Source organism: Acanthisitta chloris, unplaced genomic scaffold (assembly GCF_000695815.1).
Source record: "Acanthisitta chloris isolate BGI_N310 unplaced genomic scaffold, ASM69581v1 scaffold36070, whole genome shotgun sequence".
Lineage (NCBI taxonomy): Eukaryota > Metazoa > Chordata > Aves > Passeriformes > Acanthisittidae > Acanthisitta > Acanthisitta chloris.
Window position 1 is genome coordinate 45,530 of NW_008653906.1, and position 15,000 is coordinate 60,529.

The 15,000-nt window shown below is 39.4% G+C and overlaps 1 protein-coding gene across 1 annotated transcript in view; it reads left to right on the plus strand.

Annotated features, from left to right (window-relative positions):
* The window catches only part of EHBP1 (EH domain binding protein 1), a gene marked incomplete at both ends in the record, with an annotated part of 73,640 nt that overhangs the window by 27,028 nt on the left and 31,612 nt on the right, over positions 1 to 15,000 (plus strand). Inside the window, 5 exons of the mRNA XM_009082694.1 lie at positions 1,062 to 1,209; positions 8,616 to 8,732; positions 11,675 to 11,799; positions 14,444 to 14,582; positions 14,734 to 14,840. Of these exons, the coding sequence (XP_009080942.1) occupies positions 1,062 to 1,209; positions 8,616 to 8,732; positions 11,675 to 11,799; positions 14,444 to 14,582; positions 14,734 to 14,840 (636 nt within the window). The remainder of the gene's footprint in view (positions 1 to 1,061; positions 1,210 to 8,615; positions 8,733 to 11,674; positions 11,800 to 14,443; positions 14,583 to 14,733; positions 14,841 to 15,000) is intronic.

The window sequence follows — 15,000 nt, forward strand, 5'->3', positions numbered from 1 at the left end:
AAATATTTAAGGTGAAAGCAGAAATGTTTCCATTATGGCTTAATGAAGTCTTATTGATATGTTTAAACAATCTTTTTATTAAGATTTTTTTCAGTATGGTGGGCTAGACTTTTATAAAATTTCATGCTGTAAAACTTTGCTTATTTATATATCTAAAATGTTATCATGCTTCTAATATACAAACTTTAGTGGAACAGCACTAATATTTAAGGTGAAAGCAGAAATGTTTCCATTATGGCTTAATGAAGTCTTATTGATATGTTTAAACAATCTTTTTATTAAGATTTTTTTCAGTATGGTGGGCTAGACTTTTATAAAATTTCATGCTGTAAAACTTTGCTTATTTATATATCTAAAATGTTATCATGCTTCTAATATACAAACTTTAGTGGAACAGCACTATCTGGCATGGTTCCAATATCATCTCTTTAATTACTGACCAAAGCCCCACTAGTAGTTTTAAAGCGATGCAAAGTCTTTTCTGCTCTGAGAGCATCTATTGTTCTTTCAGCAGTTTTCATTAGGGTTTTTTTCTTAAAGAAAAGAAGTATCCATTGAAGACGAAGAACATGCCTCAGATTTGATGCCACTTTACACTTTGAAGTCAGCTTGGTGCTTGGAGTAACCAAGAGCAACATCTGGCTTCTCATTTCAGTTCTCTGAGAGAATACTACTCAAATGAGTAATTCAATTTAGTGAAACCATATTTACAGGCATGGTAAAATTTCACTCAAATCACTCATTCGATGTGATTACTTTGAGACTAAAGTGTCTGCAAATTTTCTTCAGGGTGTTTTTATAGAACATAATTTATAAAAGCTTTACATTGCAAATCATTAGGTTTCTAATGCAGTAATAATTTGGAGAATGCTTTAAAAAAATAATCTGACGCATGGATGTGTTTAAAAATTGTGGTGTGACACCCAACTGATATCGAGCGTCCTATTTATAATGTGGGCCAAGCACCATGCTGTAAACCAGTTCCTATCATGATGATCAGATTGAGAATGAAATTGCATTTCTGTCAATTACTGAGTTGGCAACTGTTCAATATATCTTAGCAGCAAGATGAAGAGCGACGTCGGCAGCTGAGAGAGAGAGCTCGTCAGCTAATAGCAGAAGCTCGATCTGGAGTGAAGATGTCAGAACTTCCTAGCTACAGTGAAATGGCTGCAGAAAAGTTGAAAGAAAGGTCAAAGGCATCTGGAGGTGAGCTGAGGAACCTTGTATCTTATTCCTATGGCAACCTAGAAACCGGAGTCCTTTTTGAGTGTCACTTTTATTCACACTTCAAAACATTGTTGTTCATCAGGTGAACATATCAAAAGACCCGACTGTAGATGTGTTTCCTCAATCAGTGTTGTGTCTCTTAATTTCTAACAATTAAAAGAAAAGCTTGTATGTGGTAGAAAGAAAAAGGTGTTCTGTGAACGAGTAGCTCATATTGACCCATTATTTACAGATTTGTCATTGCCCACAGTATTTTGGAATTTTGAGATTGTTGGTTTTCAATATATATTTGTATATGAACATAATTTTGAAGGAAAACAAGATTAAAACTAATTTAAGAAATGTTATTTATATTAAATGTGTTCCAGACTGCTTGGGAAGAGAATTTTAAAGGTGGCCTGTGAGAGGTGGGGGCAAAAACCTTTCGATTTTAAATGGCAGTCTTTTGACATACCACTTGCTTTTACAGGTTTTGAGTTGTAATATTGCTATAATGTTATTAAACTGACTTTGAAATGTCATTAAAATTCATATACCTGCCAGTGCTACAAGCTGGAGTAATGTAGTGTCACTCAAACTCAAATGGGTGCTGAGCACACATTTCAGTGCAGGCTTCTTGCTCTTGGAATGTCTTCTACATATTCTAAGGGGAAATAGTGTTTCTCATACTAACGCATAATCATAAGCCAAAGTGTAAGGAACATTCACCTTTATGCTCACAATGCATGTAGATTCAACAAAAATATTTATTTTGTGTCTACTACATGCATTTTATGCACATAAATATTTAAATATGGTCTTATTGCACCCTAAAACCTACACTTCTGTTCCATTTGTCACCAAAGAGAAAGCACTAAGTTGTACATCTCCCTTTGGGTCTGGTCTTCAGGTTTACTCTCTTTGCCTAGTAAACCAAGCCTTTGTGATAAACAGGGAAATTTCATCCTTGATGGGGAGGCAGTAAGACAGTCTGAGCCAAATGACACAGTACTTGGATATTACATAGACTATGATGTTCCTCATCTCTCTTCACAGTTTATGACTCCCCATCCTACATTATTTAATCACTTCTTTCTCCCTCTTTCATCATGCCTGTACATACCTCTTCCTGCCATATCTTCCCTCAAAGTAAGGTACACTGTCTGGGGGTGCCTGAGTGCTCAGCTGGATAGTAGTGACCCTGTTTTGTCACAGTGACTCACTTGTAGCATTGCTAAATATTCCAGTGTGCCTCTTTTTAGGATGTGGCCTTCCTGTTCATATTTTCCTCTGTATTTTGCCATTGCTATTCCTGCCCTTCATTCAATTTGTAAACAGTATCAGAGGTAGCTGTGCATACATATTAAAAGAAATATGTCTTTATAGAGGGAGATTGCATATGCACCCAGAGAGTATAGTGTTATTAAAGGAGGAGACAGTATCAGTACTGATGACAACTTGTTTATAAAGTTATCACCGCTATAACTATTGGGTTTTATAACAATTTCACAGCTTTTTACTTATGCATATGCTTTGAGTTATGTCCTTGATTTATACTTCCTACATTGTTTTCTCTTTGTTCATACTGTAGTTCGGCCAATCTATTTGAACTTCTTTTGGACTTAAAGTTTTGGTTTGGTTTGGTTTATTCCTCTTTGCTCTTTTCATGCCAATGTGCATTTTATGGCATTTCCTTCAACTTACTCCTTTTCTAAAAGTTTTCCTTATGGCACATCTTCCACATACTTCTGCCACACCACTGGTAATGTCAGGTGCCACACTAGATCTCCACTCAAGGAATTATTTCTTCTAAAACGTAGTAGTTCTATGAAATGACACCAACACTTAATAAACTAAAAGAATTAGAATTACTTCTGCGTTTAGTCTTTTTCATTTTTCAAATTCCACCTAAAGTTTGGATTTACTAGACAGTCTCCTTATTACAACTGGATTCTGAATGTTGCCCCTAACTGCATGCACATGTAGCAGGTTTTTCTTCTGTGTATAGTCCTATATTCCCTATACAATACTCAAGACAAGCTTGTTGTGATATCTTATGTCTTCCAAGCTCTCTCGTCCATTATGCTTCAATAATCTCTTCTTCTGCATTGATTGTGATTACTCTTTAATTTACAAAAAGGGAATGTACCAAAAAATTTTCTTCTCTCTCAATTCAGTTATTCAAAAAAAAAAGGTGGTATTTCAGCTTTGGGATTCTGGTGTTTTTTAGAGACTAAATTCTTCCTTACAATTGTAGGTTAAAATGTGATCTCCTTCAGTATTTCTGTATGCTCATTAAGACTTTCATGCTTTGGCCCTGGTGCTATATTCTCTGTTAAAAGGCTTTATTTAATCATGGTCTGAAAAACTCAAATGCCTATGGCAAGTTGAAACTTTCCTGGATAAGCAGCAGCATCCCTAGCTACAAAATCCAGTCTTTTTCATAGGTTATTTGGCATGTGAGACAGAGAATACTTTTTCCTGCCAACTGCCAGAGGGTTTGGGATGGCAGCTTTAAATTTATTAGATGTCCTACTAGCTTCAGGCCAATAAGCGGATGCCTTGAGATGGAGCCAGGGACAGTGTCAAGATAGAAATCCAAATATCCCTCCTTTCCCTAGCAGCAACAGGACAAAGGAATTGACATATTATCTAAGCATTGTCCCTGTGCAGTGGAACACCCGTCTACTCTTTGGGCTTTAGGGAGTTGTGTTTTCTTACTCTCTGGCACATCTCCGTCCTTTATTTGAGACGACATCTCTGTGAGGATGTGTCTTGGATCTGGGGGTGGTGAGCAGGCAGTGAAGGGAGGGGACAAAGGAAAGGACAGGGTATGTTCAAGATTTCACTTCTGAGGCAACGATTTTTAGGGAATGTACATGGAGGCACAGGCTTACTCATCGTGCTTAGTCTGCTACTCACGAAACAGTGTTAAGTCCTCAATTTAACATTTTTAACAGGCAGTATTTCTGTCCGTTGGCAGTTACTGCTGTAATTTCTTGTCCTGACATCTGATTTCTTGTACACAGAACCAGTATTTCAACTCTGCATTTCTTCCATTCCCCACCTTAAAGCGAACTCTGTACCTGAAAGTAAGTAAACTAAATATCTCAATATCCACAAGCCTGAAGGATTTCCCAGAGACAATCCTGAAGGCTGGAGGGCATCTTCCCTAAAGAGCTAGGACTGCCTGTGCAACTCCAGTGGCAGCTACATATGATTCTCTCAGTAATGTGATCCAGCCCCCATTAATGCTTTTGCTTCTCTATGAAAATTATTCCTTTTTAATTTAATATAGAAATTGATGCACTCTACTGCAACTACTTCACATGTGGACAAGCTTAAACCAAGTCAAGAGAATATCAGTTTAACCACAAATTAAGTCTGACCTTAATCTGAATAGTAAGACATATGAGCTCTAAAATGCCTCTGGATCTTTTTCTACCAACATTCTGGCATTTATATTTGGTTCCAAAAGGTATTTATTTCTCTGTCTCCAGTCCAGATTGCAGTTCATGCTGTGCAGGTAGTGGTCAGTGCTGTTTAGTTGTTGACTTAATCCTTTATCTTTTATTTTCATCATTTCTTCATGACATAGTAAAGCTTTGCTGTCTTTCTAGGATTCACATTTACACGCTTTTCAAGGAAGCAGTTCTTCAGTCCTCTTCTAAATATGTGCCCTGGTTCCAGACCATGTACTTTTAAGTTTTTCACACTAATAATTTGTTCTTTCTCTAAAAGATATCTGTTATCTCTTCGTCATGTTGTTCCTTTTATCATTTATAATTGCAAAATCTTGTTGTAACATGCTCCCTAAACACATTTCCCTTTTAATGCACTGGAAGAACATTGAACCAACAACCCAGAGTAGTTTAAATCAAGGAATCTAGATTATTAAAAAAAACCAAACTGGTGTCTTCGACATTCCCATCTCTTTTGTTTCCTAAAATGGTGATGTCAAAGGCAGTGCCTCTGAGCTCATCTTGCTCGATTAAATGGAAGAAAATCAAATAATCAAATGTAAGCATTCCTTTAGTATGTAGCAGTCTTAAACCCTGTCATCTTGTTTAGGTTGTTTTGAAACATCCAGCATCCTGTGGGATGGCTGGTAGTTGTGAGCCAACCTTGGGAGCTGACTCCTTTGGGTGCTTCCAAAAGTAATTGCCTGCCTCTAGGCTCGAGGTGGATTTGGTTTCCCTGTGCCACAACAGTGTCCCTCTTTCTTTCTCTTCCACCTCTTCTAGCCTGGTCATGCTTTCAGTGTGCCCCTGTGAGCTCCAGGATGTGTCTGAGATAACCATGGCCCATGTGCCACTGAATTTCTCCGACACCATCGTGAAGGATTTAAAATTGTGTGTCAAGTCTAGCTCCTCATCAGAAACAGTAGAGATGCCTTGAAGGAAATTCAAAACCATCAGAACTGTTGCTGCTTTATCATTGTCTGTTTTCTCATCAGTCTGCTTTTTACCCTATCCATGATGATCACACTGTGCCCTTCTAGTTTGTTCACCTATCTCTGCACTACGTGAAACAACTGGAGTCCAGATCACAGGATCACCTGTGTGAATTTAAGTGGGAACAGAAAGGATGTCCTAGAGAGTCACGAGTGTTTCTGCCTACCAACTTGTACACCTGAAATGCCATCTGTCAGGTCCCAGGTCTGGTTGCAGATCCTGGATTGGCTGGAAAGAGATGTTCTTCTCCATCCGTCTGACTCAATCTGGGGCAGTTTGGAAGAAAGCTGAGTCTTCCAGGGACCAAGGAGAACTAATGTAGAGGAGCCCAAGAATGTTGTGATGGTCAGCTGAAACACAGGGGTCCTGCTTCACAGGCTGCTGCTCCATCACACACGCAACACATGTGGAGTAGGACACTGAAGCAGAAACTTCTTTGCTCCTGTCTGTTGCAGCAAGAGCCATACCCTGTATCAGCAGAGGTCTGTGGAAGATGTTTATTAATTACACAGGAAGTGAGGGAGTAGCTAGTTAGAAAAGAGTAGTAGACATAAAAAAGTCAACAGGCTCCTAAAATGGGAATTATGGGAGCCGTGGAGATAAAGAGTTAAAGAAAAGATACAATTGTATGACCTTTATGTCAGCAGTGTTGTCCAAAAGTGCAAACTTCAAGTCTGGGAATGAGGTTTAGTGTGTTTCCAAGACAGATGATGAGTGATCAGCACCAATCCTGATCCAAGCTTCTGATATTCAGGATTGTGGCATCTTGATAGCAAGTTTAGGATCCTTTATGTTTATATGACATTTGAGTATACCCATGTATTTATAATTAGGGTTTTTTTCCTGGTTTAGGGGTTTTAAAATTCCTTTAGTTACTATATGTCTTGTTTCTTCAGACACACTCCAGCCTACTCTTTTTTTTTTATTTTTACACACACGCATGCATACGTAGGAAAAATATGTTTGTATAAGTCTGAACAAGTGTAGGTAGCATTTGATACGAGATTTAAAAGTGAGTAAATACAATGCAACTGCATACTTTGAAAGTACTAATCTAGCTTTTATGGACTTTAATTTCATTATATATTTGTATTGAAAATGTGAGTCAGGATTTTTTCTGGGATCTGCTTCACAATTCAGAACTTGCTATTTGATCTTCCTCAGGTTACTTACTCTTTCTGTGCCATAGTTTACCTACATCATCATCATAATTGTAATTATAATAATCACCTACTTCATAAAACATTATGAGGCCCATTTATGAATGATATTCATAAGCCGCTCTGAGAAACTTGGTAGAAAGATCCCATAAAAAATATAGAGTATAATTACAATTATTATTTTATTTAAAATGTATGTAGCTTACAAACAATGCTGATTAAATGTATTGCAGTAAAGCACTTTTAACTTATTCATCAATGACTTGGATGAAGGGGTAGAGTGCCTCCTCAGCAAGTTCACTGATGACACAAAGCTGGGATGAGTGACCAATACTGTGCTGTGCTGCCCTTTGGAAGGATCCTGACAGGTTGGAGGGATAGGCAGAGAAGAACTGTCTGAAATTCATCAAAGACAAATGTGGGGTCCTACACCTGGGGAGGAATAACTCCATGCACCAGTACAGGCTGGGGACTGACCTGCTAAATGGCAGCTCTGTGTAGAAGGATCTGGGGGTCCTGGTGGACCACAAGCTGTCCATGAGCCAGCAGTGTGCCCTTGTGGCCAAGAAGGCCAATGGTATCCCAGGATGCATTGCCAGCAGGTCAAGGGAGGTGATCTGCCCCTCTACTCAGCCCTAGTAAGGCCACATCGCTGTCCAGTTCTGGGCTCCTCAGTACAAGAGGGACATGGAGCTCCTGGAGCAGGTGCAACAAAGGACAACAAAGATGGTTAAGGAACTAGAGCATCTTTCTTACGAGGATAGGCTGAGGGAACTGGGCCTGTTCAGCCTCAAGAAGAGATGACTGAGAGGGGACCTCATCGATGTGTATGAGTATCTGAAGGGAGGGTGTCAAGAGGATGGAGTCAGGCTCTTCTCAGTGGTGCCAAGCAATAGGACAAGAAGCAACAGGCAAAAACTGATGCATGGGAAGTTCCACCTGAATATAAGGAAGAACTTCTTTGCTGAGCAGAACAGATTGCCCAGAGAGGTCATGGATTCTCCCTCACTGGAGATATTCAAGAACCATCTAGACTCAATCCTGTGCCATGTGCTCTAGGATGACCCTGCTTGAACAGGAAGGCTGGACCAGATGACCTACTGTGGTCTCTTCCAACCTTACCCATTTTGTGATTCTGTGAAAGCAGCAATCTATGAGTGTGCTCTTGCTACCTGTGGCATCAGTGCTCACTAAGTGTGATGTTCTGAGTTGTGTTTTTCCTCCTTGTATCAGAAGTGGTAGGAGACTTTAACACCTAGGCAAGGTACAGTGATCACTGCTCTGCGATATACTGTGCAGTGTGGGAAGCAGCAAGTTTCACTGAGCTGGGGACTGAGTACCTGGAGCTGCTGCCTTTCTCATGGTACCACAGCTCCCAGGTCCTTCTACTAGCCAGAGCCATCTGAACCTGGCTCATACCAGCTTTGGTACCCGTTCTGCATTATGGAGAACTGAAAGTGTAGTGGAAATTATTTTGATTCAAGTTATAAGGAAAAGTATATGTGGTTTTCAAAGTTACCCTGAGATTCAGCACAGAGAACAGGCACTGCTGAGGCCAGAATCTCCCTTTATTGTAGCAGGAATTTCCAGCAGAGACCCCCATGTGTTTATTGAATTGCATCAGTTTAAAGATAAATCCATGAGTGGACAGAATGAAATCTCCTTCCAGACTTATTTAATGATTTGCATTTTTATCATAACTCAGCTTGTTCTCTAAAGCATTTCTTTTTTTTTTGTGATGTATTGCATGTACATATGAAAATACTAACCTTAATGCTGTATGTTCCTACAGATGAGGATGAGGATGATGATAATATTGAGATAGATACTAATGAGGAGGTTCCTGAATGCTCTGTTACTGGAGGTGGAGATGAGCTTACTAACCTAGAAAATGACCTTGATTCAATGGGTAATTTAAATAATGGCTATTTTGTGTATTTTGCATGACTAACATTACATCATTATATAAGTACTGATGTGCTGCTTTGCTTTCTGTCAGCTTTATTCCTTTGTGCCTTTTCAGGTCTTTTAAACCCTCATACTTAATATTCTGCATTCATTTTTAGCTGAAATTTACAATAAACAGCAAAACAATTATTTCCAACAAAGGGAGATTTAAATGTCTCTTGCTTGTTTGATGGGGAAGGGAACCCCAGGCCAGATTGGTAAAACAGAGCCACCTGAAAGCATCCTGCCTGGACTGTGCCAGGTAGGCAGAGGAGTGAACAATGGCAGGGGGGAATACAGCTGCCACTCTGTACTGCAAGCTGCCACTCTGTACTGCCATCCTGCTACATCTGCTCAGGCAAGTGAAGCAAATTTGTCTCTCTGTGTTAATGTAGACATGGTATCTCTCCGGCTCCTTCCCCAGGACCAGGTCTTGTATTTACACTTTATTGCTCCAATGAGGGCATGAAGATATAAATTTGAACAGACTTAGTCCTATTTACTTTATGATGTTCAAATAATAGGGTTTCTATTAATGCTTTAAGTCACGGGAGTGATATTTCCTCCTTCCAAAAACATGCAAGCAAAACTGGAGTTCAGGTGATAAATATGATGGTAAATATGTTGGAATATTGCATGGGAGATGCTTATTTTTAAAGGAGCTAGGTCTTCAAAGACACAAAAGGAATTGCCCATCTGTAAGGGGCTCCTCTCCTTGCAAAGAGCTGCTGAAGGAGTTTGTTCCCTGTACAAGTCTGCCTGTTCCTAGCAAGCTGAGGAGTGCCCAGGGTCTCTGTTTGTGCTAGGCTTCTCTGCCAGGGCCTTTCTGTTTCATGCAAGTTAGCTCGAGGCCAGAGAAGGTTGGCCAGCACAAGACTGTGTTGGGAAACAGGCAGTACAAAAGAGAACGTCTTCAACATTCTCTGACTTGATGCTGCCCATGCCAGCTGCACCCAAGTGTGTAGTCCATAATATATTAAATCAGAACTTCATTTAGTGTTTGCACTCTGTAAATTAAACCAACAGTGATATATATACAGCACTTTCTTTCTAGTCTTTTTAGCATGCAAAAGGTCTGAGTCATGTCCTTTAATTTTTTTTCTGCTTGAGGATTTCCAGACACATAACAACATTTATTTAGTGTTTCCAGCATTTAAGTTTAGTGTATTTAGAGCAGAATCCTGTCAAATAATTTTCCAATAAAACTGGTTAATTTTAGAAGAAATAGAAAATCAGTGAATGAATATTCTTGTCACATTGCCCCAGTGACTTACCAACATTTATCTCTGTGGGTATTTTTTCCTGAGAGGTACCTTCTCAGGCATACAAACCCACTACCCAATGCTTCATGTCCGCCATGGGAAGATATTCTGAAAAAGAACTGGGACATCATTTTGCAGTTCAGCCTCACAGGAGCCGAAGGTATAGACAAGTAAGAAAGAGGATGGGCAGTAATATAGAAAGCAGTCTAATGCTGTGATAGAGATCAGTGTACACAGATTTTGGTGTAATTCTGCCAATTCATACCAAGTTCTAATGAACGCTGAATCTCCTGGGAACACCTAAAAGCAAAACTGCAAGGGATATTTCACATTTGGGATCATTATGTGCCATCTTAATTAGTTTGTCCCCTGCTGGTTCTTAGTCCTTCACATCTCTCTGAGGAAGAAAAAACTTTATTTTTACTGCTTGTTGGCTTAAAATGTTGCATCTGTCTGTATTTGTCAATACTTCTACCCTACGCTGCTCTGAATGTGTCTGACAAAATGTGAACCTCTTATATCATAGTTATTACATGGTGTTTATGTATAAACCCATGAGAACGAGCATGTACTTACATGTGAGCCTCAATTAAGGACACCTTGACTGGATGTGCCAGAGGAAAGGGAAACTATCCTTCATCATGGTCCATCCCAGGCTGTCGTTGCCGGAGGCAGGCAGCATTAGATTGCCAGCATACCAAAAATGTTTTGGCTAATATGAACTGCCCACAGTGAAGAACTCAAGTTGTTTCCATAGGAAAACATAGCAACTGCTATTTTCTCTGCATTCGACCCAAAGCCTGGGTGTGAGTGCATCGTATTGGCAGGTGATGCTGCTCTCGCTCCAGTTCAGGGGCGATTTCTCATGTGGGGCTGCATGTAGAATGTATGACTGGGGGCTTTGCACCAGCATTATTCTGCTTCCTTACCCAGGGTTAACTCAGCAGTCCTGTTCTGCAGCTTGTTATTAACACCTTTCTCCTTCTTATGTGTGTGTGTATGTAGGTAACTGTGTAGGTGTGTTAGAAATTCATATAGTCAAAGTTCACATACAGAATTAACATTATTGGGAGGTAAAATTCTCAACTATTATTTATTTGGGCTCTGAGCCAAATTGCTAAAACTGATGAAAAAAATTTTGGGGCTTTGGCAGACTTTGAATCTGTCCCTTTGATACAGTTTTAAAGTGTTTTACAACTCTCCCAGCTCTAACATATTCTATAAATCATAGTAAATTATTCCTAGAAAGTTGTCTTTTTTTGATACTGAAATTTGCCAGAAAGCCTTAGGATGAAGCAGTAGTTCATGAACTTGAGGGGTTATCAATATATAAATTATGTGGTAAATTGTTAGATGTCATCTTAAAATAAATGGCTCTGTGTTTTCATCTTCTGTCTGCAAGCAGGTTTACTTGTTCAGCTGAATGTTACATATGTTTTTTGAGAAAACTTAGGAATATCCATGTACATTACACAAACCTGCACCAATCCAAATCATAAAAAAATCCATTTAGTTCTTACTTTTTAGTTTGAAACGATAGCGAAGTGAATTAAAGCTACCTTTTAAATTGCTGCATTGTTGTAGCAACTCTGCATTGAAATGCATCTCACTCTGTTGTATGTGGTATTTGCATATTTAGCAGAACAAAACAGTAAGTTCATGGATTTGAAGCTGAAGAAGCTCCTAGAAGCTCAGCCACAGGTGGCAAATTCGCTCTCCAGTGCTGCTCAGAAAACTGTAACAGATAGCTCAGAGCAAGACATTAAGGTAAGTTTTGCTTAGTGCTTTTGTTTCAGTACCTGTGTGTTACGATTGCAGGTTTGTACTTTGTGAGGAGGAAAGTAATTTCTTATCAAATCCTTCAGAGTCAGAAACACAGAAAATCTGTAGGAGAGTGCAGTTACATGCTTTGCAGTGCATTGGGGGTTTTCCTGTTGACTAATCGACACATTTTCCTTTTTTCCTTTTTTTTAAAAATCTTGATACTTGTCATTGGTAGCACACTAACAAATATTAGAAGCATATCTCAATTCTGCATGCTCAAGTTGTCATTAATATCAGAAATGCAGCACAGGCTCCATCCTGCTGCTGGTGCAATCAGCAGCAAAACTCTCCCTGACTTTAGTGGGAGCAGGATTGGACTCTCAGTGATTTGCTTCCCCCCTAATCCTGGTCCTCTGTTTTTCCTCCATTAAAATTAAGCCGTGGTACACTTTGAAGGCATACATACTTGGGATGCTCGATGAGTGCTTCTGAGAAAAACAGACACGAGTCTGTGGTGTTTGTGGGCATTTTGCCTATTCTTAATGTTCACCACTTCAGCATAAAGCGCCCACCAATCAATTTTCCATTTCATTTTCTTAATTAGACCCCTTGTGTTCTTACTATTCTATTTTTTTTTAAATAGTCCCTGTATGTCATTAATATCCCTATGGCTCTGGGGCACTTCCAGTTGGGTATAACTTTTCACCCACCTGCAGTCTGTGGGGAGAGCACTGCTGACTGAAAGGATTTCCTTCCCCAGATACAGAGATGCTTTGAAGTCCCAAAACAATGACTTTCATTGCTTTTCCCTTACACTGTCGGTTCCTATAAATTGGTGATGAAAGTGTGTGGCAGCAGCAGAGGACTTTCGGTCTCTATCTTTGAACAAAAGGAAGCCTGGATCAAGTCTGATTTTTGCGTTCAATTTAGCTTTCTGCAGTGGATTTAATGCAAAATGAAGCTGGCCCAAGAATAATACAATGGATTGAAAAGGCTAACTGAATTAGTGGGCTTAGAGGAATACATTTGTAAAGTGGCAGAAGTCCCCAGTCATAAAAAGGTTTCTTAAAATGGGATTTACTGGCTAATCACACTGATATTTTAGCATGTTGCCAGGCCTAAAAAATTAGTCATGTTTGTTTATTTTGGTAAAGACTCTGGTTTAGGCTGTCAGATAGTTATTGTGCTAATAACAGGAAATCACCTTTTATTTAACCAGAATCATAGCCACCTGATTAGTGCAGCAGAAAAGTCTTCCAGAGGTATAAGCAATACTTCTTTAAGCTTAATTCTGTGAAATGACACACAGGCTGCCTCTTAGGGTAATTTGGTATCACCTAATCTGACAAAAATGGTATTTCTCTTGATAAAAAGCTTTAGTGAAGGAGTTGATTCTTTTTAAGGTACTCCCACAAAAGGTGCAACCTAACAGTTTATCTCCGCGTGCATCTTTTCTAAGGAAGAGTTGGAAGGCAGCGTTATAAGGAATGTATGGTGTCCATCTGTTCTCATGGAGCTCTTCTCATTGAGGTGGATTTGTTTTTTAATAAAATGCAGTTTACAGGTTTCTAAATGAGGCATTCTGTGTTTGTGGAAAAGGATAAACTGTTACCTTCCCTTGGGGATTGTGTATCCCCGGCCTCCTTGAGGCGAGAGAATAGGCCGTTGGAGAACTCCCTCATTACCGATTGTCTCAATGCAGAGGAAGGGCAAAGTCTTGGTAGCTTTTGATAACCAGTTTCAGCATTCAGCAGGCTTAGCTATTAGTCATGCATCTTAGCCTTTCCCTATTTACTTTCAAAACACTTAATAAAAATAATAAAAGATTAGGTATAAAATGAAATATTTGTTTGGTACACAGCACCTCGGTATCTGCAGTTTCCACACACCACAGTGGTTCAGTCTTCTGGGATATTTTGTGTTGATAGAATCATTTGAATTTGTTACCAGTATTAACATAGGAAGCCCTGGAAAAGATAATTGTAGTTTCCTTAGCTGTAAAGGGCTTACTTACAAATCTGGCTTTGGAAAGTTATAGCTGATGAAATGCAGTTCAGTGGGGTAGCATTATAATCCTACCTTTTAGACTTCATCCAGCATTAGTGGTTTATCTCAATGGGCATAAAATTAGAAACTAGTTCTTCTTGTCATACAAGTCTATGGGACTACAGAAGACGACAGATTTCTGTACCGGGCAGGGAGAGAGGCTAAAGGCAACACGCTTTAAAACGATACAGATCATGTTCAGGGGCAGAGACGCCGCGACTTGGCAGCAGCGTGCGCGGTGCTTGGCACAGCAAAGGCGCAAAGGAGGATTTTTCGTTTAAAATCGGCATTGCTGGCAAATGACGGTCACAGTGAATAGGTCTGGCTGGTAAGGAAGTAAAGAGTTCTGCAGGAGGGTGCCCACTGAGTGAAAAGCCAGTCGTTGCCACCACACATTAGACAAAAAAAAAGGAAAAGTTAATCACTCTTGTCCTTTTTTCCCACGTCTGATACTTTCATCCAATATAAACCGCAGCCCAAGTTGTGAAATCCACTTTGCAAAAGCTGTGTCCTGTCCCCTCACCAAAACGTACCTTTCGCATTAATGTCTTCCCGCTTGTAAACAAAAGAAACTGTTGTGTGTCTGTTTTTTTCCCAGCAGAATGGAACAGAGGAACATCGTGCTGAGCGATCACAAAAAGCAGCAGAACGGTTTAGAAATCCCGTTGTGTTCAGCAAGGACTCGACCATCAGGAAAACTCAGCTCCAGTCTTTCAGTCAATACGTGGAGAGCAGACCAGGTAGGAGAAAATATAAAACCTGTTTTCCCATCTTATGATTTAATAATATTTAACAATAAATATATGAAAACCCGATAATGTAAGTCCACATTTCAATACATAAATATCAAGCTTTATAATAATTTTACATGTCTTTTCTCTTTTTTTCAAGAGATGAAAAGGCAGAGATCAATACAGGAAGATACAAAGAGAGGAAATGAGGAGAAGGCTGCGATAACTGAGACTCAGAGGAAGCCATCAGAAGATGAAGTGCTTAATGTATATTAATTTTTGTCTGGTTTCATGATTGCTGATAATTCCAAACTGTATGTGGAAATAGTGCCTTTATTTGTTAAAATGAGATGTTAGGGTTTTTTAGATGTCAATCTCCAGTGCATTCAAAGCAGAGTGAGAGGGGTGCACTGTTGAATTAGTCTGC